The sequence below is a fragment of the Nestor notabilis genome, unplaced genomic scaffold (genome assembly GCF_000696875.1).
Source record: "Nestor notabilis isolate BGI_N333 unplaced genomic scaffold, ASM69687v1 scaffold16169, whole genome shotgun sequence".
NCBI classification, from domain to species: Eukaryota; Metazoa; Chordata; class Aves; order Psittaciformes; family Psittacidae; genus Nestor; species Nestor notabilis.
In genome coordinates, this window is record NW_009943439.1 from 86,625 (window position 1) to 112,450 (window position 25,826).

Sequence of the window (25,826 nt, forward strand, 5' to 3'; positions counted from 1 at the left end):
AATTCTGTGGCACTGTTTTTCATATGAAGTGCTCATAAGTGAAAGTAACTTTATGGAAATTTATCATTATGGAGCCTTTAAAACACAGGTATATATGGTCTAAATTTCAGGTCTTGATAGCATGAAAAGGATGTCCTGAAACTTAAGTGATGTCAACAACAATTTATACACATAATAGCAAAATATTGCTTTGACCAGAAATCAATTCACCCACACACTCTCCCTTCATGTACGTGGTGTTTAAAAAGTGATTACTTCATGTAATTATCAAGTTAAGCATGAGTTTTATGTAGGGACACATCAGAGTTCCATTTAGCTTCTCTCACTATAAAGCCATCTGAAAACCAAGTGATACACACATATATCTGACAGTGTAAAAATCCTTGACATCAACTGGGAAATGAATTTTGAATAATACTCCATTTAACACATTCAATACATCTCAAACAAAACAGTCCTGTGATATCCAAGCTATCATGTAACTAAAGCAAATAAAAAACCCCAATAAAACAACAAAAAAAAGTGGCACTGCTTACATGCAAACATTTCCATAGTCCCAGAAGCCCTTGTTATGCTTACATAAGTAAAAGGTTGACAACTGAAAACCAGATTAAAACCTTAGTTACCTTATAATGCAGTAAAACTTGAGTTTTATCAGGTGTTAAATTCACATCCACAGCAGAGGCAGGTACAGTAATATTCAAAAAGAATACAGGATATAAACGAGTACAGTCCTTGTGTGTCACCAGACTGTAGTACTGTCGAATTAACTGCATATTGATTTAATAAAGAGATGTCAGTAAAGGCAATAAAATAGACACAAAGGCACAGAAACAAAATTTGACATTATAAAAGCACAAAAGATTTGTTGGGGCCTTGGCTGGGACCAATTCCAAGACACTAATGGTTGCTACTTCAACTTTCTGAACGAATACATTGATCACACTTTGAAGAAAAGATGGTATGTCCCAATTGGACTGCACTCAAATAACTTACTTCCTCATGAACACAAATACTATTATTTGGTTGGTTGTTTTTTAAGTAAAATCTACTTATATAGCATGTAACTTCACTGCTGTCGCTTTCAGCCAAACCGGGATTAATTTGGTCCTTTTTTAAACCCAATTATACATTTACAGCTTTTCTCAAACTCTGCTTGTCCTTACTATTTTCTCTATAATCCTCCCAAAAACTCCTCCAAAAGACTACAGAATTATTCAGTTGTTTCAGAATTTTGATCTCATTAACTAGAAGGGTCACATAAAGATCCTTGCATTTCCCTGTAGTATCAGGGATCCTTCCACAGATGTACATCCTGAAGAAAAGAATACATTAACAAGACAAAGAAATCATAAATTGATTGTAAAAACCAAAAAGCCACAGCAGATTAAATTTAAACTTTTTAATTGTGTGGGGTTTTTAAATTCCTGAGTTTTTTTTAAATGACATTAAAATTCTTTAAATATTTTCAAGTTATTTTAACCTTAATATTCCCACAGTCTGTCCTCAGCTGGCACTGAACTGTAGTAATAAGAGGTCCACCAGCACTTCTTCCCCATACACTGCATGGAAATAAAAGTGACCTATAGCTTGTTTTCCAAATCCATCAAAATGTGTTCTTACAGATGTATTGTTATTCTCACCTGGTTGAAAGAAAGCCCAACCACCCTCCTCCAAAAAGCAAAAACCTGGACACACACACACAGAGGCAGTGAAACACCATCGTTTGCACAAGAACAACCCTACATGAGAATCCCACTTTGAATCTAGGCCTCTGTGCAGTGGTTTAACAGTTGGTTCTACTGTGGGACTCAAGCTGGGCTTTAAACTCACAGAAGAACCAGGCACATCAAATACTGCCTGGAGGTGGATTAGCATTAGTTAGCACTTAACATACCAACGCAGGTTCAGGGTTTACATCTATAAAGCTTTGCTTGCAGCTGAAAACTCTTCACTGACTCCACCTTAAAACCTACATGTACACTTTGGCACGAATATGATTTTCTTTTCTGGAGAGGGCAAGCATTAGGACAGCAAGGCTGCTCCAAGTGAGGTGTTGTAAGGTTCAGTAGTGTGAGAAACCCAAGAGTATCAAATTCTGCCTGCACAATGCCTAGCTGCAGCCAATGCTGCTGCACTATCACTTTCATTTTTATCCAACGCATACAGAAATTTAAAGGGAAAGTATGTGTATTTCCTTGACATGCCCACAGCAAGAAGTAGACAAAATCAAAGCTACTTTTAGAAGAATTCTCTTACAAGAAACAACGCTAGTAATCTTTGCCTGTAATATTCTAGTTATATTACGTGGGAAAAAGGTTGTAGATTACATAGGTGTCTCTGTCCTCAAAGAAGTAATGTTTCTATTCCTTGAATAAAAAGCTAGAGAATGTTACCTTCAGTATTTCCTTCTGATGAACTGGACGATTATTTATAAAAACAAAACTCCTTTCTGAACTTGAAAGGCTTGTCAAAGAACTGTCTGACTCAGCTTTTGGGAGAAATCCAGAAAGATTTATCTGCAATAATAAAAAAAATACAGTGAAAAAGTCTTTCAAACAAGTGTGGGCTTTTTTTAGAGGTGAGATATTAAGATGAAATTGTACAGGAGTCCCAGTCAAACACATGCATTGCTTCTTGAAAGTTATGATTAAAAAAAAATAAAAATAAAAGCAATTAAAAAAAAATAAAGACTTTGAGAAGGGTGGTTTTGTACCTATTCTTCTTGATGAAATCATTGGGAAATTTCCCCCCTGGGCTATGAGTTGCACCATGTTGCTGTTTGCAGCCAAAGGCTGCAGAGAACAACACTGGCCAGCATTAGGCTTGCTGACTGTGGGATTTCCAACTTAACCCCTGTACAAGCTAAAGGCATACACTGCTGCCCAACCTGAAGGCAGTAAGCGAATTAACCCTGTGGGGAAAGCCCAAAACACACAGTCCTTCCCCTTCTACATGCAGGGCACCTTAAATAGCCTGTCACAGGGCATTTATTCAGGGCACCTAAATTTACCTACGCCACCTGTATCCAAATCATCTGACTCTCAAGAGCGCTGAGCACCCATGACCCCAGCACAACGTGTGAGCACACAGCACTGCCAAGGAGCCTCAAAAACTCACACAATTTGAGCACCTAACAAACTCCAAGTTTTCAGAGTTTTCTGTGGGGATTCTTCAGCTTAGTTTTTTCAGGTCAAAACGAGGCCGATGACTTGTGCTGCTTGTCCCATCACCTCCCCCTCTCCCCTACCAAGCAACTTTGAAACTGCTGGACCAATTTCAATTCAATCTGATGAAGAAGCAGAAATCCCAAAGATGTTATATATCCACAATTCTTGTGATAACTGACAGCTGTTTGGAGAGCCTCAAGAGAAAGGCAATTGTAACTTTCCAAGAGCCAGGACCCATCAGCATGCAAGAATTGATGTTTCAACCAGCCCACATATTGCCCCACGTATCGCCCCACTGCCACTTGCCCCAACTAATAGCTGAAGGAACATTGTGAGGATGGAGATTTTGGAGATATGGACTGTAGAATGTTCTGGTAGCGGACCACTGAACACAGAAATCAGACCTTGTTAGCCTTGCTTTTGGCAGAACCACTTGTATTTACTAAAATCCAAATTATCATGCATTTGAAATGGAATTTAAAATCCCTGGGATTTGGCCTATCCTTCCCATTCATCTACGTCACACCAGCTATCTGCTCATGTACTCCCCTATTCCCCCTTGACCTTGTAATAAGCATTCTGTGCTAAAGCTGGAGTGTTCTGGTCAGCAACGTCGTACATAACCAAACACCACTGGTCAAGTTAAAGAGGTGTCAAGTATCTGTTGGATGATTATCAGAAAACAACATGCAGCACTTCTAGATTTTATTCTGCAACTTTATCATACCCTCCCTGAATGTTCCCCCTCTATGCTTCAAGCTCCTTTTCTAATTTCCAAATATTTGTGAAAAAAGTCTTTCACCCTAAACTGTATTTCTTATATACAGACAACATTAAAGCAAAACTGAAAGTCTCTAAATAACTCATTTAAGAAGTTGCCAGATTGAGAAGTGGCTGACTGCTGTTACTATTTAAAGCCACGCAGAATATCAGTGTGCTCATTAAAGTCAGTAACAATTTCTACAACTAGTGCTTAATTATTAGAATTTTGATATACAAAAAGATAAGTATAGACACAAAATCACAGACTAGAAAATATTACAGAATTTTTGCTTTTAAGTATCAACTGTTTTCAAAATTAGTAACTTTAATAAAAAACAAGTTATACAAGTATTAAAATATATCTCTGTTGACAGTACAATGTGTTTCTTAAGCATTTATCTTTTTCCCAGTTTCACTTGTATCTGCTAAACTTAACCTCCACAGAAGGAGGAACAAGGAAAATTTCCTGTGTGAAAGTTTTCAGCCAAAATAGATTCATCCATTTACAAGGCTGGGGATGTGAAAAGCACTGATGCTGTTTTGTACATGTAAAAAATTGTGCCAATTCTTTATTTGCTTAGTTTTTCATTTTACAAGTAGTTCCCAAGTTTTCATGTGCATGCTTTGGAATCAGCTTGAAATGTGTTCTTGTTTCATGGAGATGTTTTGAAGAAGGCCAGTCTTTAAAACCCCTGGATCACTTTTTACAGAAGTTTTAACTCTGTAGTTAGTAAGGCACAGCTTAGAGAAAGTTGTTTATAGCAAGATTAATTTTGTCTCTGAAGAAAAGACAAAAGGAGTATGAAACTACACAATGAATAAGTAGGAAAGAAAAAAACTGAAAAAGCTGCCCTCTGGTTTGTGTACTGAAAGAGGCATGGACCTAATGTGAAGGAAAAAAGCAGCACATGCCTTGTTATTAAATACCTATCCCAATACCTGCACACAGAAAGAAAGGGTTACGCAGGCAACCCTAATTCTGTCATTTCATAGTGTTTGGATTCTTAATTTAGAAATGCCCGTGGTTTCTGAACGTAGATTAGTGCGTGAGCAATATGCATGGATCACTTATACACCTATAAATGATGCACATGGTATTCTACACACTATTTAGAGAGGGAGAGGGAGAGATGGAATGTTCCCCCACTTCTATTCAAGGAATATGGATGCCTCATGATATAGCAGGGAGGTAATGTGAGAACCTGAGCGCCTCCTTCAAGCCCTTCTAAATACCCCCATGTCTTCCCTTTGGAACTCCCTGCACTTGACCTGTGGGACACATCCAGCCTGCATTCAGGTAAGAACGACTCTGGATGTTCTGTTCAGAAATGCGTAACTAAAACTCTGTGAACTACAAGATGCAACATTACTTTTTTCCCCTCATTTCCCTGTGTATGTATACTACAAGCATTCTGACAAACTCAAGATTTAAGTCTGAATAATGCTATTAAACTGTAATACATATATATATTCAGACTACTGAAGTCTGAATAATGCTGTTAAATACAACTTACTATGCTGAATTCACCCCCTTACACAGCTCTGAGCAATCAGCAATTCTGCATTTGTCATCGCAACTGTTTTTACTGCCATTTGATCAGTGCCACATGAGTCCTGACTAGATGATTCTTTGGAGTGGATTTTCAATCACCAAACCAATTAATTTTACAGAGAGGACAGTAATAGAATCAAATGCATTAATCACGTGTCAATCTGGAGATAATAGCCTCTTTTTCGAAGTCTCCTTCTTTTGGAATACGGACTGAGGTGACTTCATTGAGGCTTTAAGTGGATATAGGAGAAGGAAGTTTAAACTCACCTCAGGATCTTCACAGCAGTGTTGAAAAGGTACCATACTGCCCATAACGGCTGTTCCCAGAACTGACATACAGGCCATTTTGTGATCTGATACCCTGGACTTCTGCCAAATAACTGCCTGAAACAAATGGCACAGAGTCAAATTTTTGACATTATATTTGTTGAACTCAAGTCGTGTCTATGAACATGCATATGCAACTGCACACATACTGTATATGTAACATTCTGTACTTTGACCCTTTTACAATCACAACTTTCAGTGTTAACACAAGATATGGTACTTTTTGGCATGTCTTCTCATACTGTATTTCTTACTTAGACTCATAGTGATTGGAAAATTAAGCAAGGTTGTATTTACGGATGTTATATGGCTAATCTGGACTTCTGCACAGGAAATAATTGTTAGAAACAAATCAACACAAATACTACTTCTCCTCTTTGATGTACAGCAGTAGGCTTTGTGTTTTTACCAAGCATATACACTGAGGGTTTTATGACATGTCTCTGGCACAGTGGTCAACATTTGAAGGTGAGCACTGCAATACTTATGGTACCTATACTCAAGATACAGGCCATTTTGGTAGAAATCTGGCTATTTAATGTCCATTCATAGCTCTCATCTGGATACTCTATGGCAAGCCTGCTATTTAGAAAGGGAGGCAGTATCTAAGGAAGCATAAAGCAAGCAGTTGTTTAGCCAATGAAAACTTCGTAAACATTAGAAGGATAAAAGGATATCTCCTCTATTAGCTATACATGTTGCAACAGTATTGCAAAGATTTACTAAATACAGTAAAGCAGTATGACTGCAACTTGCATCAGAAGTTACCTGTCAGTCCTCTTACATATGCAGTAAATATTAGCTACTTCGGGGCATGAAATTCTCTCACTAATGAGAAATCCTATACAAAACAGCCATGAATTGAACTCCAAATCTGCTGACTTTTATTGGTGTGTATCAACAATTAAAAAAGCTTTCTTAATTGCCTTTCTGCTTCTAGGCAACTGCTACTGCTCGATTCAGATCCACTTTATGTCTGTCACTATTAGCTGACAGAGTGTATTTCAATCTGCAACACTGAAACACAAAAGAAAAAAAATGCAGCAAGTTGCAGTTTAAACCTGGTATTACAGTGCTGTTTAAAATGGATGTTTTCAATAGGTGCTGGTTGTCCACCAAATTCAAAATGAGTTCACAGTATCTGAGTATAGGATATTATGTGAAAGCACGGTGAGTGAGCAAGGAATACACATGCACCCATCTCAAGAAATGCAATACACAGCCCTAAAATTCCACCTGTCTAGTGGGGTATTTGCTGCCCTTCAGGGGTGAATTCCACAGAAGAACACGGTGCTCCTGTAAAATGATATTCCCTTCCTACAGGACAGGTGGAATTGTAAAGCTTTGAAACTGTTGAGCCTAAAACTATTCCCCAAATCTTTAATTTTTAATTTCTGTTTACATTCTGCAGCATTTGCAAAGTGGGGCTTTCCAGTCTGCCTGAATCTAACAAACCTCCTAGACACAAGCCTGTCAGCCCTTTGCACATTCTGGATCACAGCTCAGCCATCCTACAGGGAGCACAAACCCCTCGAACATAAAGGACAATGTACTTCAGGGAGGGCAGAAGAGAAGCTGAAGCAAGCAGGCAGAGCCACGGGCCGCGTGTCCACAGCTCTGGCAGGGAGCCCCCACCATGCTTCGGCAGCAGGCAAAGGACAGCCCAGGGCTGCCCAAAGCATGCTGCCTCTCAGCCTCTCTCCTTAACACCTGCTTTAAATCTCCTCAAAGACATTTTGGAGTGATGAAAGAATTTGTCCTCTTCTTTAGAGCTCCTCTTATAAAACATATCCTGTACTGTTTCTATTTTAAAATTGATTACTTAAAATGGAAACACAGAGTGCCAAGCCTTTTTTTTTTTTCTTTACTGGATATACTTTAAATTAAATGCATGTGACCAAACTGAGAAAGACACTTGTTACATGACTAATATAAACATCATGCTGTTTATTTTAGGTTATACTAGTGTGATGCTGCAGGTACAAATATAAATCTTAGCTGCTGATTAATGCAAGGTTATTACACTGCTTGACCTGTTGAACGGCTGATACTCAGGACTGTGAAAAGATCACTTCAGTAAGGTGGTTGTAAGAAAACTCCGGAGAATGAAAACTTATTAAACGCAACCTTGCTAGAATTAGATACTGTTAATAAGTTCAGGGGGTATTTTTTAACTAGTCATATATCCATCAGATATTAATGCTCAGAACTACAGACAAAGTTTCAGTAACTGGTTGCCACTGCACATTAAATTAAAGCCTACATACTAAAAAGGCCAGGCAACTCCTAAGTTTCTATACTACATAAGCACAGATTAGATTGTGTGTTAATTTTTAGCCCTGCCTGCATGTTATGAAGCAGTAACACGGAAATAGCTGATAATTTAAAGAAAATTGGTTTTCTACACACTCCAGATGTATCAACAGATATATCACCACAAAGAAGCAATGCCCGTTCCTTTCGTTTATTTTAGCAAGTGCCTGTTTCCATGAGGTTCCTGCAACACCCTATTTTTTTAACCTTGCTGATACCCTTTAGTTTAGCTAAAAATACACCCCCACACTCCCCCCTGTATTTTCTTTCTAGGTCATATAAAGCGGGTGTCCAGGATGAGCCAAGGAAGAATATGACTCTAGTCAGTATGATGACACTGCAGAAACAGCCTACTCAAAGATATATTATTACATATGGCCCATCTTAGGTTTTCCTAGAGCTAGCCAAGTATATCTCACGTCCTACCTTGCTTCATTGAGGGGGATTACCTGATCTAGGTCCTACAAAATGTCATAACGTATATAAAATCTATTGCACATATACAGAAGATAAGCACGTGTGTGTGTGTCTCTGTGTATGAGATTTCTCCACCCCATCCAGACCTAGGATATACGCATATTTTTGTGGAGGTTGACAACTGACACATGGAGAAGGCATCTCCCATTTAGGGACACATACACATAGCCCAGGATACCTTTAGAAAGAGTATGCAACCTCTTCCTACTGGGGTCCCTGGTATACGGCACTAGGTAAGACCTGCTCATATTTGTCTCCTCAGACACTAAGGAAGGACAGAGGAAAAAATGTGGCCACTCCTCATCTCTAACTACCTTTCATATTTCAGAACTTCTATCAGCAGCCACAATGATTTGCAATCACAGACAAAATAAAAACATTAATTAGATCTGGGGATTGGATGTTGCTGCTGTGACTACTTCAGTGGAACCATGATGCTACAGGTTAAACAGATTCATCTCGTTTATGTTATTACTACGTAATGATAGTTAATGCAATGATGTGGACCTTTACTGCCCAGAACCCCCCTAATTTCTTCATTTGTTTTGTGATGATCCTTGTGTTTATTCTGTAATAAAGCTCAAGGGTGTAAAAGTCTAGCAGAGCAAGCATGGTACATGAACAGTAGGTTGGTAACATAACATGAGTCAGCTCTGTAAAAGAGAACTGTATTTCACAGTCTAATTGTCTTTTACATGCTACAAAATCCTGTACTTAGCTTTCCTGACTTAAAACCTGATAGTTTATTAGGCCCCAGCATAACTGAAAACATCACTGCCTATCTGTTTTTATAAACAGGAACAAAGCCAGGCAGATATATCCAAGACAAGACATCACCTTATACCTAGCTGCAAGGGCTGGCACATTCTCAGCAGTGGAAGAAAGCCTATCAGCTAAGGTCAAGAAGAGATTAGAATAAAGTCCTAACCACATCCTTTAAAATCCCAGCCTTGAAAAGCATTGATGTTGTTTATCAGCTCCATGCCATAACTGATGTCTTGTTTTAAAACCAATGGTAAATTAGCTCACAAAAAGAGAGCTTGTGCGATCTTTCCTTGAAAACAGAGATCACAGCAGTGTTTCAATTCAGCTTAAAGTAACACAACTCTACATAATCATAATTGGCTTCCCCATATATTTTATACTTGCCATGAGGAACCAGGTGTCCCATCCATTTCAGAAGTGATGGTGGAACAACTACCAGTAGAGGTATGCAATAGAGAAACTCAAGGCACCGTTTTTCCCCTCATTGGATGCAGCTGACACACCCAGTTATCCCATGGGCATCAGCATTACAGCTATCAAGGGGACTTGTTGAAAGACAGTAATGTTCCACAGTGATGTTCATCCTACACATTCCCATGTGTTTCCTGCCTCAATTTCCCTTTTGTGATATTGCTCAATGAAAAGGCTTTCTTGAGCACCATGCAGCGGAGAAATGCTTGGATTTGGGAGCTGGGAGGTAAGTTAGGAGAGGAGCTAATATATTAAAAGGAACCAAGGACCTTTATCTGGTAACACGTCTTCAGAGCCTTTCAAGAATTACAAAGACTATGGAGAGCTGTAAGGCTTTTGGCTGCTTTAACCAGGCATGTTCAGCTACAAGTGTTTACAGAAATTGACTTCCATAGCAGAATGGAGAAAAAAAAAAAAAAAAAGAAAAAGTAAACCCTCACAATTAAACTGCTGTCAAAACCCCACAGTTTCAAATCCTAAACTGTCATTCAGAAGATGTACATCAACACAGAAAACTCCATTTAAATAAAGGGAGGTTTAAAAGCCTTTTGTAAACAGCACTTAAAAATAAAGGTACATTGGTAAGGAAAAGGGAAAACTCCCAGGCAGCTCTGGAAACACCCTTTTTCTGCTAACCTTTTTTAAGTGTACAAAGTGAGTGTGAAAGCCCTGCAAGAGCTAAGGGCACCTCTCAGATTCTGCAACACTCCCCACATATGTGAAACAGTAATTGTTTTGAGATTTCAGACATATACTGTGCTGTCATTTGAAAAAAGTGATGGATGAGAAACTGGAAACCTCAAGGAATTAGTAATAGGATATAAAGCATTTCACCTCTGGGTCACCAGTTCAAATTCAACCAGGTTGGTAGTGACCAAAAGTAGTTACCATCTGGCAGCTGTTCCCTGGCTGATGTAAATTGAGTTGAGGGTCTCAGCGCATTTCCTAGTGGACAGGTGTCCTCAGCACAAAAAACACCATAATTAACTCTCTGTTTGGCTTTCTCAGCAAAGCCACTGAACAACGAATAAGAATAAAGACTGAGCTATATTCCAGGTCAGCATGAAAGCACAGCACTGCAGATTCTTAATCATAATTCCTCTTTATATTTTAAGATACACAGATCAGGGAGGGACTTCATTTATCATCATTACATTAAACAGAGTGGCCTTTCCAACTCAAGAAAGAGCTTACATGCTGCTGTTTCTGCTCAATGCAGATTTCTTTCCAACATCCAGCTACAGTAGAGTTTGGAAGCACAATGAATGAATGCAAAGTATAATGGCATTATTAAAAATGGTAAATTTACCCTAATGCACTTACTCTGTTTCAAAATCCCCACACTTATTACAGAGAACTCAGACACAAAAAACAAACTGGTTTGGGACTATGGGATACAGACTGTGGGTTGAGATTATCCAACTCTGGAAATAAGAGGAGACTTACTGAAAAGAACACGAAAAGAGGATGGTATCCTTTAGGTCAACACCAACCACAACGGGGTTTGGGGAAAAATACCATCCACAGTTATAATAACAGCTTTAAAATGGACCTCTTGCATCCAGAAGTTCTGACCCATTATTCTCCTAAGAAACAAATAAGACCTAGTTCAAGGCAGAACTGTGTGTGAGCAATGCTTCAAAATATTATGCATGAAAAACACCAGATAAAAAAAATACTGCCTTATGCATGTTTTTCCTCAACAGGAACTGGAAAATTTATTGAGTCTCCTTATGGCCCACCTGTGCTTTGCACAAGACATGGGACCAGTTGCGTATGGTATGACCTGCTGATAGGCACCATCTAAGCCACCTGTTGCCATAATTTGTTCAGCCCTATCATATCTGAAATTGTTAAATCAGGTATAGTTATTGGGTGTCCTCTCTTGTTTCAGCATTTGTGGAATACAGGCAAGTAGAACAGAATTAAAGTATTCCATGTCATCAGCCTTTCAACACACAAAGGCATTTCTTGAACTTGTAAGTGGCTTGCAAGACTGAGTTGAGGGGAAGAACCCTCCACCACCTTGGGTAAATTATAACCAGAGCTCATAGGTGGCCAGAACATGGCATTTGGGGCTGAAGAGTTTGATGCGGCTTAAGCGGTAGCTGACTTTGGAATGCCCTTAGCATGCCTTCAGATAACATTAACTTTAAATAAACTTGCCGAATACTCATGTAAATTATTTCCATTTGGCTGTCTCATTATTCAATATGCTTTCAAGGAACATGGTGATGAAAGAAGAAAAATACCTCTTTCTAACATAACCATACTGGCAAGAGGATCAACATTATCAGTATTCAAAGAATGTCTTGGCAGGATAAACCTTCATAAAAAGAAGGAGCACTAGCTAATCCAAGTTGTCAAAATAGCAATAGTACTTCAAAGGTTGATCTGCAAAGTGACTCATTATTTATTGCTAATGCAAATAAAACATTCTGAGCAGAAAGAGGAATTATTTTCTATCTTGAAAATCCACTGACAGAGAACACACAATAAATGAACCTTACGACAACTAATAAAAGGATATCTATTTTCTTACTTATTAAAAAACAACCCAAAGGCAGGAAAAACTCTTCACAGAAAAGAGATCAGACACTTAACAGTGATACTTTCTTAACCAACACAGAGATAAAACATGGCACAACAAGAAGAAAAATTTCTAGGAATCTCATTCAGAAGCACAAGACACACCTTCAAAAAAAAACCATGGTGGAAATAAAACATGCAACATATTGTGCATCCTAAAAACATATATACATATATCTCTACTCAACAGCTTCATAAGAGGCCTGACTCACCAAAATAAGTTTCTGCCAGAATCAATTAGGCAGCCATTTCAGATGCCCAGCCTCAGACACCTCTGTGAAAGCTTCAGCCTTCCTACATTCTTCCTCAGTAAAGCTAGGGCTACGCTTTCTTCCATCCCCCTTTAGTTTCTTACAAAATACAGGACTTCAAAGACTGCTTGGTTGGGTTTTGGTTTTTTTCCTTTAATGTCCTGGTGTTGTCATTTATTTTGAAGATTCCTCTGAAATACACTTTCATTTACACTTTTTTCACTTACTACTTCTTCTACTCTTTCAACCCATCTTTCCTCATCTCCTCCTGTAATACCACATCTCTGCTACCTTCATGCTCTTTTAAGCCTCAGAACCTGACCATACTCCTGACATGTATCTTCTTCCATTGCAACAGAAAGTGTTGGCTCAGCCTCAAGAATTTGGGATTCTAGGAACTCCTCTGAATAACTGCACATACATTTTCTTTAATACATAATCTATGAGCTACATGAAAGATAAAGCCATTCTAAGAAGTCGATTCTTTCTCTGAATACATTTCAAACAGAAATAACAGCCACCACCACAAAACCCCACAAACCAAGAACAAAACCAACCCCCAACCCCTCAACCCTCCACCCCCCAAAAAAAAACCCCAAGCCCAGACAGCCCAATTCAGTAGAATTTAAGAATTTCAAGTTTCCTAAAAGGTGTGATGCAGTAGGTAATGTTTTGGTTTGCGACAAATGACAACAGCAGTAAAAAGACAGGAATCTCATTCACAGGTTAACATTTTCAAACTACTGTAAAGAATTCACACACGCAGAGAGACTGACTACACTTTTTGCATGATTTCTTAAGCCTTTAATTTTCCCTCCTCAGCAACAGCTACTGAGCGACCTCTTGTGTTGAAACGCTTGAGCAGTTTCTTACTCAGTTTCTTTTTTCCTAAACAAATCAAAACGAACCTAAGGCTGGCAGTGCAACATGAAAAGCCGAAAAACTCAGTAGCATCTCTGTCATTACAATGAATGATACTGCCTGCAGATAGCAACTGTACTGATTTATCTTACCTAATCAAAACGTGTATGGAAGAATTTATCTCTGAAGCTTTGTCAAAACCAACAGTTTGTCAAAACCAACGTGTAATAGCTATCATGCTGCTCTCCACACCATTTTTGCAGTAAGTATTGTGACAAAGGGATGTGATCAACTAATTGCACATTATTGTATTAAGATAAGCAGAGAAAACAAAGAAAACCAAGATATGCAATAGGGGATGAAATCAAAAACCAAACCACCAATAAAAGACAAAACTTGTTTTATTAACCAACATTTAAGACCAGCACTGTGAACCACTGCTAGGTATGTCAAGGAGCTTAACACAATCTAAGAAGTGCATACCCCTGAGACCTCTGGTTTCAGACTCTCTGCAGTCCCAATGAAGTAAGACTGAAAGTAGCTACACTCTCAGCTTTGCAATACTAATTCTGTAGCCACAAGGATGGCTTTTGTTTTTCACAGTATCTACACTTTGCTGTTGAGAAATACATACATAAATATAGTCAGAGTGTTTTACAGCTCTAGAAAAGGATGGGCAATCTGTTGTCATTTCAAGAAAGCAGTGTCATTAATCATTCCCACTGAAAAGGAACTGAAGTATGAATGTTTGGTTCATAGAGTAACTGATGAAAATTGCTCAATGAACAGGCCCCGTAGCAAGAACAACAAACAGAAGTATTTTAGAACAGAAAAAGCATTGCTGAGGGATCTGGCCACAAGATGTCCCTCTCTACTTTGTGGCAACTTAGAAATTCATTAGCAGAGTATTCCTAAAAAAAGGAAAATAAGCAGGAGTACAGCCAATAAAATTAGCTATGTTCAACATGCTGTGAATATAAAGTAGCCTCCAAGCAGCCTCTGAATCTGTTCCAAGTCTAAACAAGGAACAACCATCTCAACTAAAGCCTGTTGTTACACATTACTCTTACTTACATCCATCTAGCAAATTGTTTTGAATTTTTCAGCCTTTTTAAATAGAACCATCATCATGTATTAAGCTCTTATGACTCAGCATACAGCAAAATAACCCTGACCAATTCAGTTTTGAGAGTTTTTTCAGCTGGCCTTGATCAGGCTCCATGGTCTAGTAAGGTCTCACTTTTGTGTTCTGCAGACCACCACCACCATTGTTACTAACCACTAACATGTAAAGTAACTTTTATACTACTAGCATGTAAAATAATTTTTATACTTTATACACCTAACCAGGCATCTGGACCAAAACCATCTGAACCCAAGTTTGAGAAATTTAGCATCCAAATCTGTAACCAGCATAAATGCACCTCTGTGAAGGGAAAACAGAAGTGGAAGTCTGAAACAAGCCTATGATGAAAGAAAATTCCCAAGAAGGAAAGACCTTATGCAAGTATTAGATGAACTGCATAAAGTCATCAGAAACTGATCCTTAAGACAACTGACAGAGGAAAAACTCATTATTACCTTATTATGTGTTAAGGTTATCCTCAGGTCTGGTTTTATGATACCATACGCTGTCAGTAGATCTTGCACTTTCTTCAGTTCTTCCTTGCATTTTCTATTTGTTGAATAAAACTGCTTTCTTACAGGAAGATTCTTAAACAACTTTAGAACTGTAACTGTAGTACCTGCAAGCAGGTGACCAAAAAAAGCAGAAATTACTATGAAAGCCTAACACTGACGGGATATTGAGAAACTTCTTTTTTACTTGAAGAGACCTGTCCGTATGCTGCTGCATATAAAATAAAACCTAGTAACACTAGAGTATATTAATCTAGTACTTCAGTAATTTAGTATGAGAAGAAATATACCAAATTAGCAGTCATCCTCCCCCAAAAAGAACTTCAATAGCTGTTGATTCCCCTCCTTTATTTAGAGTTATGACTGCAGCATTAAGCTTTCTTTTGTACACACTGACAATGGTGAGAATCAGCACTAAAAAAAGCTGAAAACACTTTCAGTGCATATTAAGTTAACTTTCATTAGTGAAACAATTTACACACTAGAATCTAATCAGACATATCTGGAGGCAAAGGAACACTGTGCTCTACTAAGGCCTTTCACAAGCATTTTCTTTAGGGTAGTACCTGAAAAGCCAGGTAACTCTGTTCAACACACACAGTAAGGGGGTGGAATATTCACCTACCAACACTACCACATAAATTCCTACCTCGTAATGATATTGCCAAGTATTAAACATGTCACAGAATTCAGTCAATCCTTCAACAATTTTGACAAAACCACGGCAACACAACCCACGGGTTTTCCAGCCATGGAAAATACTACAGTCTAAATCCTAAAAAGAGTCCCTGGTTGGTATTAGCTAAAATTAGAGCTCCCAGCTTTCTTCAGTATTGTCCATGTACTGGATCTCAGCAGCTCCTTCTGGCTTAATGGGCCCCTGTGGCCAGTTGGCACTGAGGAGGGGTGCCAGGCTGCAGCCAGGTCCCTGTTGGGGTACGAGCACTGCAGGCAGCTGCAGGGCAGCTTGTGGGCACAATATTGACAAGCAGCCGCTGCAGCTCAGCTGGGAAAAGCTGCAAGTGTGCTCAGGAGCACATCCTTGTTACAAGAAAGGTGCACGCACCCCTTCTAGGAATACACCCTGTGAATGTGTGGACACAGTGTGGTCTTAAAGTCCTCACTGAGCAACAAGTGGCTGAGCAGAGCACAAGGTAGAGGATGGGCTGCCCCAAACCTGCACCATGCCTGAACCACCAAGGCTGCCTCTGAGGTGAGGGCAACCTTTAATCTTTCACACAAATATGCAGAAAGATTGCCAGCAACACACCCTTCCTGCAGGTTAGAAAGAACTGGGACTTTGCCTAGTCCTAGAGCCACGTTGCTTCCTGCAACTCATTCACATAGCAGCAGGGCAGCTCTTCCTCCTTCCGAGCAAGGATTTTGCTAAATACAGAAATGTTATTTTAGTCCTGAACAAATCTTTCATACATTTATATAGTAAGTCTGCCTGGACCTGGGGCATTGAATTTTTACAGCTTTTATTTCCGCTGACAGCTTGAAGAAGTGAGTCAGAGAAGGAGAAATTAGTTTATAATTGCTATCTAAAGCAACTTACAAGACATATTATTTCTTATGATAACACATCCTCAGTTGACAGACATAAGGCAAGAAATGTTTACAGCTGCAAAGATTTCATACTCAGCCTTCAAGTACAGAACAGGTACTTCAACATCAAATAGAGCCTCAGACAAACCTAAAATACTTCTGTCACAGTGCAATACCAGAACATCCTACCTTGTCCAAGGTGGGAGGGCTTTTTAGAAGCTACATGCCCATTGCTATCCAAAGCATACTGAGTGCTGATATCATCATCAGCTGTCTTTGTTGTGATCAAAACCTGAAAAGAGTGATTTTTAAAAAAATATGTTAATGAAGGATTCACAAAGTTCAGCAATACTGCCACACTTACCACTGCATTAGTTTAGTCACCACAATTACAGTTTATAAAGTTTTTCTTCCTTGGGTGTTTCTCAGTCATATCCTGCACTATTATTCATTTTCCCATCCATTTAACTTAAAGCCATGCATTTCTATCACACTAAAACCAAAGCATAGCAATTCCTGCTATCTACAACACACACTCCTGTATCTTCTATTCTAACACAGGTTAAACAAACAGCTGTATCTATCGACAATTTTGCCTTTTCATCATTCATGAGAGAAGGCATACTATGACAGCTTCTTAAATTCATGTGACATTTCACAAACATAACTCCTATCAAACAAACAGTATCTTATCTTTCCACACCCAAACATATCTAGCAATCAGTGGTAGCATGTTTTGTAAGCTATTAAGTTAATAAACAGATCAGCTTTAGCAAGACCAGTCATAAACCAGAAGTTCAATAAAACTGCCATTCCCTGAATTGAGGTATTGACATTTTGAACAACAGAACCAGTGCACTTTAACCACCTGAAAGACATAAAGGTTATCACACACACACAGAGCTTCAGGATATTTTGGTTAATTTCAGTGTCTCCTACGAATTGTTCAGAGTTCAGCCATGCCTCTTAGAGAAAAAAAAAAAAAACAGTACTTGATTACATGGAAATGACAGTATTACAGACCTACTTAAGGGCCAATAGTAAAGTACCTCTTAACTGAAACTTCAGGGGGCAGTCTGGGTAGGCAGAACGCAATTAATGCCAGGAGCATTTAATTAACATAATTACTGATTCAAAGACTAAAGTGATACCTATTAAAGTACTTGATACACTTGGGCCACCTCCCATCTCTTACAAAACGTACCACAGAGCTGATTATAAAGTCACAACAGATGGCATTGTGCTCTGACAACTCATTAGAAAGAGCCAATAACTGAGGTCCATCATGATCTGTCAAAACACCAGCACTTTTGAAAGCATCTTGGGAAATCTCCAAACACACAACCTGCTCCTGCTTAGTACAACATGAACGTAGCCCAAGGTAGCAAGGAGTCAAGCTGTAACATCTCTCCTGACCTTGACAGTTGATGTTTCTAATCAGACACAGGTATCAGTATTGTCCTGCAGGATCTAATGCTTAGCAGACAGGCAGAAGGATCTAAAGCTTGACCTTGGCACAATGTGAATACAGAAAGGCAGAGCACAGTGGAACAGGTAGATGCTGTGCCCTTAACACTGAACGCTATTCAGATGGTTTTGAACAAGTTTACTTACTTTCAAAAACAAGTTAAATCCAAAATATCAATACACTGTCAGTCCTCTTAACACAAACATATGGATCAGACCCAGGCCAGGGTACAGGTTCCTGTTTACTCATATGGACAACAAAGGTTGTGCAACTGCAGTCAAATACATGTCAAAGAGCAACATGGAGCCCAGCGACATCCCATGACTGCCAATCACCTAGATAACATCAAGGCAGAAATCATTACTGGAATGGTAGCTATGTGGGCCATCAGTCTCCTAAAATTATTTCTCCTGGCCACCACCTGCTGTTCCTCATTTTGATTTATCCCAATTCAAGGAGCAAACTCAGCCATACCCTTTGACATTACATTTGCTACCAAACACTAAGAAGGATAAGCCAGTGTTGTAAGGAAGCATGTATCTATATGTCTATGTATAAGGAAACATCATCTCGATCTATGTATAAGGAATCATTATCTCAATTCAAAAGAAAACACTAAGCAATCTATCTCCAATCTCTTCTGACTGAGGAAAATAAATGGAGTGCTGGAGTGTGACAGAAAGGCAGGACTGACATCAACAAGAAATCCATACTGCTTCCTAACTGTATGACATGATTTCTGTGAGCAGGGGATACACAGCACACGCAAGCTAAACTATTCAGAAAACCTACCACTGGCAGGCTGCTGGAACAAATCAGTCTTTGCACTGATATTTTAACAATCACACACAAAAAAATCACAACACAAGACTCAACACATTTACAGCAACTGCTTACCTCTGATATGCTGCAAATTGATCCCAAAGCTTCCCCACGAAAACCGTATGTTGTCAACCTTTCAAGATCCTCAGAAGAGCTTATCTTTGAGGTGTAGTGTTTAATTGCCATAACTGGAACATCAGCAACCTTGATTCCACTGCCATTGTCTCTTACTTCTATTTTGTCAAACCCATAATTCTCCTAGAAAAAGAACAAAGCATAACTGAGCACTAGAACAACTGAATGCATTGAGAGACAAGTTTGAAGCAGTTAAGGTTACAGCTTCTAGCTTGCTTATTTGGAGAAACTGAGCAACCATTAAATGTCTCTGCTTAAAAATAAATAAATGAATGAATAAATAAATGTTAAAAAACAACCTACAACATGGCTATAGAATCATAGAAAAGTTTGGGTTGAAAAGGACCTTAGGATCAGCTAGTTCTAATCCCCTGCCATAGGCAGGGACACCTCACACTAGACTATGTCGCCCAAGGCTTTGTCCAACCTGGCCTTGAACACTGCCAGGGATGGAGCATTTACCACTTCTCTGGGCAATCCCTTCCAGTGCCTCACTACCTTCACAGTAAAGAACTTCTTCCTTATATCTAACCTGACTACCCCTGTTTATGGTTTCTCTAATTAGTGTCATTCATATCCTACAGTTTGGAAACATCATGCTAATATAAATACACTAAAATCAAAACAGTAATTGAGTAATTTAAAAAAAATACTCTGATGAAATCTGCAAACCGTAAGCTTAGAGAGAGATCTATGGCTGGAAAGCTAGACTTTTTGACCTCTTTTCACCTCTCTTGCCCACTTGGTATCTTTTTTTGTTTTTAAATCACCACAAACAGCCCCACATCCATCAGTGGGTCCTCACTTAAAACTGTTTTCAGTTTCAGTGTTGATTTATGTGATTTCAGTATTTCAGTAGTTTTCTGTTGTCTCTATCATGTCTCAGTATACAGAAGTGAATTTCTAATGGAGGCAGAAATAAAGAAACTTGTAAAGAGGTACAATACCTTACAGAAAGCAGTAAAGGTTCCTAGAGGCTCTTTTAAAAAACAGCTTTGGAGGAAGCAAAGTTCAATCTTTGTGATTTACCTTTACATATATGCAATACGTATTTTCCTGAATTCTCATTTAAATGTGTCATTTCAATAAGCACCAGCATAAATAGGGTCAAACTCTGAAAAGCCAGATAATGAGGAGAGCTAAATGGAAGATGGAATCCAGGTTCTATAAGATCTCAAAAAGGTGCAGCAAACAAATGCTTCCTTCCAGCTACATTACAGCTTACACATGTAAATCACACCCAGAAGAACCACAGGCCAGAAGGAGAAAGTAACTAGAGCTGCAGGACCACTAAACTTCTTTCACAGGAGCGCGCCTGGCTCTTTGAAAGATTATGATGCATCATACAGAAAATGTGCTGCAGTGCATAATACATCCAGGCTACCTGAAAACTGGTTTTGCTCAGAAAGAGTATCTTGAATGAGTGGCTGCCACCACTGATGCTATGCAGAGCATGTGATGGTTGCTCACAGAAAGCTGACTGATTAAACACAACTAACCTTGCTGTGCCACCTGGACATATACTTAAAACAGTTATGAAAAAATAGTGTGATCCCAGGGTTAGTTCTTGAAATAAAAAAATAGTGCAATTAAAAACAAAAGGAAGGTATCTAAAGGTATTATCTGTGTGCACACATGATCTGCACTAGGAAACATCACAATTCTCTCAGGTAGGTACAAAACTATATATATTTAATCGATACAAAAGAGAAATGTGGTTACCTTTCACTTTCCACATTAGTGAATGGTGCTCAACCTATCTCCAGGTGAAAAACAATTCTCCCACTGGAAAGCAAAATGGAACCTAAAGCAATACACCTCAGCTGAACATAAAAATACATTAGGAGATATAAACAGGAAGCCTTCTACCCTGCTGCTCTGTGCACTAATGAAGGGTTTGAGCATTTTACAACAAACCCCTGTTTCCATTCTACTTTTCACTTCCAAACCGCTTTACTTCTTAGGAAAAGCAAGATTTATCCCCTTCAGCTTTTGTCAGAATGTTACAAGAATGAGTCTATTTCTTTTCTAATATTAGTCATTTTTACTTGCACGTTTCACTCAAAATATTACAGTGCTTAAACTTTTTTATGCTTTGTAACACCTTCTACCATGCTACATGACCTAAATACTACTTAAGTCATGATCCTCTGTGATGTTCAAGTTGCTCTACCGGATCACCATATGGTTCAACTCTCTCCTCTTTCGTTCATAACTACTTAGTCCCATCTTTATTTCAGCTACAGCTCTATAACTCATGACAAATCTAAGGTCAATTCAGCTTATCAAACTGGCACAAATAATCTACTTTTCTTGTTGGGTTACTTTTCTTTTGCATTAGCAAGATGAATGGATTATGAGAGGCAGAAATGTTTACTGATGTTGTGATGTTGTGCGGATGGATGTAGATCAATCAGGCATACAGTGGAACCTAACCCCAAGCTAAATTTCCACTGAGAAGATTTTAAGGATTAAAGCTCCTACTTCATGCATTGGAAAAAAAGATGCAGAAACGGGTGTCTGCCTTTTACAATGGCCATTTTGTAGTGTCTGCCTTTTACAATGGCAATTTCATACAATAGTAGCAAACCTGTAGCTAAGATTCATAGTTCCCAAATCCCAACTTTGCTCCAACTATTAACATAGGCTAATGCTCATCACCTCTACTAAAATATGCAGGTCTCGGTCAGACTGTGCAGTTTATTCTCATAAATTCCTGCCCATGAAGTCTCTTTATGCATACAAAAGCAATTACATTCTTGCAGCAGTGTTTTTTTGGCATACTTTAATCTGAAGCCAGGACATCTTATCAGGAATATAACCACAATTCTATATATGCTTAATGCACAGTCATGCTACAGAGGCAGTGGACTGTGCTGCTAACAAGGCAAGATCCACCATATTCATATTCCTAAAAGCAACAAAGCTGAGGTTCAAATTAATAAATAGATGCCACTCAACACCTTTAAAAAAGGCCACAGTTCAGTTTCTAATCAAATGACTGGCTTTTAACTGAAATTAAATACCACATTTTCTAGAACTACAACACAAGCTGATGTTTGCCTGGTGTTGTGTAAAAGCAAAATTGATACACAGTGCAAAGATGCTCAGTAACATCACCTATTGCAGTTTGGTCAACCAAGCTAACCACAATAAAGCACTAGCTTCCCACCACAACTGATTACTGCCACGGTTTCTACCTGAGAACCATTCCACCTGCAGGGTAAGTTTTGTCTGTCTGTCTGCCTCCAAAAAAGCCATTCCTGTCTTTGTTCAGGCAAATGGAATCAGTTTGCATGAATCTGCTAGCCTTCCTAATCCACCTAGAAAAGGTTAAAACAATGAAAATGCTGCAAGTTTCAGGCAAAAAAAACAAATAAATCAAGCTGTAAAATTAAATTTCAAAGTTTCCATTCTCCCTTATGCTTTAGAACTAATCCAGAGTTATGTGGTCATCGAGTGGTGGTCATTATGTGGTTGACCTTATTTAAATTTCATGTAATAAAAATAGCATTTTGATATAAAAATATTCTTATCACAAAAAAAATGTAGAAAAAAACCCCCACTGTTTTACAGTATTACTGTTTTATAGTTGTGCAAAGCACAGGTTTTCTCTTCTCCCCTAGTACCTACAGAAAAACTCATCAGCAAATCTCATTTGCTCACTGACAACCTCTGTAAAGCCAGGTTTGCTTGGTCTAGAAATACAGTAATTTGGATTGGGCTGGACTGATAAAGAATCTAAGAGCAGTGGAGATGACTCATGCACTAGAAATGGTTGCAAATACTCTTTTTAATTGATTTGGGACTTCTCACGATGGAAACAGCTGGTTATTGCAGCGTGAAACCCACACTGATTAGAGGGCTCTCTCCCCAGCTAGCTGCATGGCTCCATAGTGGCGCTCCAGTAAAAGAGACAAGGTTTGTTCTAACAATTTCTGAAGGCTCCAAAACCATCTGTTGGCTTCCTGCAGGTACTGATCATCTCACAGAATTTGATACCCTTATCCCCAGAACTGTGCACATGCTGCTCACTTTGGAGTTACTCATGAAGCAAGGTATTATTCAGTCTAAATACTGAGATGATAGAGGTCATCACAGATCACAGAGATGATAGAGGTCATCACAGATCACAAAAGTATCTTCAACTCACTTAAGGCAAATAGCAAATAAGCATGTTCTTTGGCATCTGCAGGAAACCAGACTCAGATGGAAAGCACTTGAGACTCATTCAGAAAAGAAAGCAGTGACAGGGACAGAGAAACAAGCAGAAATTGATTTCTCTCCTAATTAAGAGCACTGTCTAACACTTAATTCAAGAACAGCTTATACATTCACTGTTATTTGCAGGAAAGGAAATGGGTGCAATTCTGGATACATCCATTTATAGAGACCGTAACAACGCACTTTCTTACAAAGTAGGAGATGCTGCTACTAAGCAGCTGTTGACAAAACACTGCAAAACCAGAAATACTCGTGGCAGCAAGAGGAACTGATCAGTTTGCCATTTAACCCAAGATATACTCGGGAGCACAAATATGTCTTCCTGTTTCAGTGGGGCCTCAAAAATGCTAATGGAAACTGATATTGGACCATTTGTAGTTGATGTTAAAACATATATGTATAAATACCCTTCCATTCCCCAAACCTTCATAGCCTAAAAAATACATTTGCAGTGGAACAACTTCTCTTGCCTCTTATTTTACATCCAATTCTTTGTAAGAGAAAGAAAGAGGTCTTACCAGTTTAATATCAATATTTGTGGCATCAGCATCCAAGGAATTTTCTATCAGCTCCTTCACCACACTGACAACTGATGTAATCACCTGAGAACTTGAAAGGAGACGAACTGTCTCTGCTGAAAGCTGTTTCATAGTGGAGGAAGATTCAGAGACACTGTGTAGAAAGGTAAGAGAAGAAGAATACGAGGCACATTACAAATGCACACTTCTAAGTAATTGTTTCACAGCAGCTTTTGAATGTGGGTGAAGCATAAACAGTTGAAGAGTACAATTTTCAATATACAGTAGAAGCAGACAGTGGGAGCAGTCAATAGGAGTTTGACTTGTAGAAGAAACAGAACACAGGTCTAGACTAAAAACCACTATTTTAAGTAGATTAATGAAAAACCTTTAAGAATTCAGAGAAATACTGAGCAAACCAGTGTATTATCTCCCATTTATGTAGTCATCTCCTCTAAACTACTGTAACATGTGGCTGTTATCTCGCAATTACAAACATAGGCAGACCAGATGCAGAGTGCTAGTCAGAAATGTCCTCAGCTAGGATATTTACCCAGCATCAGGTCTCATTCCTGTCCCGAGACAGGTCAGTGTATTTCTGTGCCTACTATCTTTTACTTGAAAATGAAGATGCCCAGTATCAAAAGCCAGTGAAGATGTATTTTTTTTCCATTGCAAACACTTACAAAGGCTTGTAAAATTCCTGCATCGTTACACAGACACTCTACTACGAAAAGACTGTAAATGGGTCTGCAAGTTTTTGTGTGCATTTCTGTTTAAGTACCCAAGTAGAAACAGGAAAAACCTCTGGTGACCCTTCTAGACTGACAAAGAACTCGACCAAATGAGGAAGGGGGGACAAAGAGCATTGCTAGACAGCTCTCTGTACCCCGGGAGCAGTTCAGACTTGGGTTTCTTCTCTCCACAGCAGCACTCTTTCCTAGGTTATGTTATTTACATTGAGAAGGAAACAATCCCAGCAATCCTGGCTTCCCCACTGATTCAGTCCAAGCTATCTGCAAGACAACACAACACACTCAGCACTCATCCCAAGGATATGAGCATATGTGGAGGAATGGAACAAACCCAGATTTCCTCCCAACACAGTCAGGTCACAGCGAGGGACTGCAGCCAACACCCCAGAGCACCACTATCCTGCAGGGTATATGCAGCTGATACAACAATTACAGGACACTTCTCTCTGCCTTGATGTCCTTCTAAAGGCTGCCACTCTTTACACATAAAAGACAAAGCAAAAACATAGTTACTTTGGGGGAAAAAAAGGTACACAGTGTTTTGAAGAGGAAGCAGCATTAAAGTTTTTTAAGAACTGCTACAAAGATGTTTTCTCTTTATACTTGTTATTTATATTCCAAAGGGAGTTTGCCTTTCAGATGTGGTAAAAACATCTGACAACTCAAGTGCTCCACCAAACTGGAAAAGGAGCACAGGAAGACATGGGCTGTTGAAGACAGACCAATATTAATCATGTACACACATTCATTCAGTGGGGCAGGTTTCCTCGCACATTATACAAGGCTCCCATGTCAAGTGCTTAATGATTTAGTAATAAGTACCAGATTGGAGCTGGATATCATTACCTAAAGACACTGACTAAGACAAGGGAGGGTCTTAAAACAGAAATGTTGCAGATCCCAAAGACAAATTTTCTATGAGATGTTACTGATGCAGGTGGTTTGGGAAAGAAACCAGCCCCTGGAGTTCCCTCCCCTTCCCTGGACCCAAACCACCCTGTGTATGGCACTGGATGGCAGAGGAAGGACACGAAGCCATGCTGGCCACATCTTGGGGGCACCTGCTGGTACTTACTACCTATGCAAATACATCCGACCCCTGATTACTTTCAGCTAGAACATAGAATGGTTTGGGTTGGAAAACACCTTAAAGCTCATTCAGCTCCAACCCCCCGCCCCC

General features: G+C 39.0%; 1 protein-coding gene across 4 annotated transcripts in view; it reads right to left on the minus strand.

The window, feature by feature from the left end:
* PMS1 (PMS1 postmeiotic segregation increased 1 (S. cerevisiae)) overlaps positions 1-24,023 on the minus strand; it is a 42,902-nt gene extending 18,879 nt beyond the window's left edge. For 2 of the 4 annotated variants that reach the window (XM_010021952.1, XM_010021949.1), the window contains exons 1-7: positions 23,892-24,023; positions 19,090-19,272; positions 16,914-17,016; positions 15,120-15,283; positions 5,752-5,868; positions 2,397-2,519; positions 627-770 (exon numbers count right to left, since the gene is read on the minus strand). In XM_010021952.1, the coding sequence (XP_010020254.1) occupies positions 627-770; positions 2,397-2,519; positions 5,752-5,868; positions 15,120-15,283; positions 16,914-17,016; positions 19,090-19,272; positions 23,892-24,023 (966 nt within the window). The remainder of the gene's footprint in view (positions 1-626; positions 771-2,396; positions 2,520-5,751; positions 5,869-15,119; positions 15,284-16,913; positions 17,017-19,089; positions 19,273-23,891) is intronic. The other 2 variants (XM_010021950.1, XM_010021951.1) reach the window with 2 other exon arrangements.
* Positions 24,024-25,826: the final 1,803 nt, after the last annotated feature.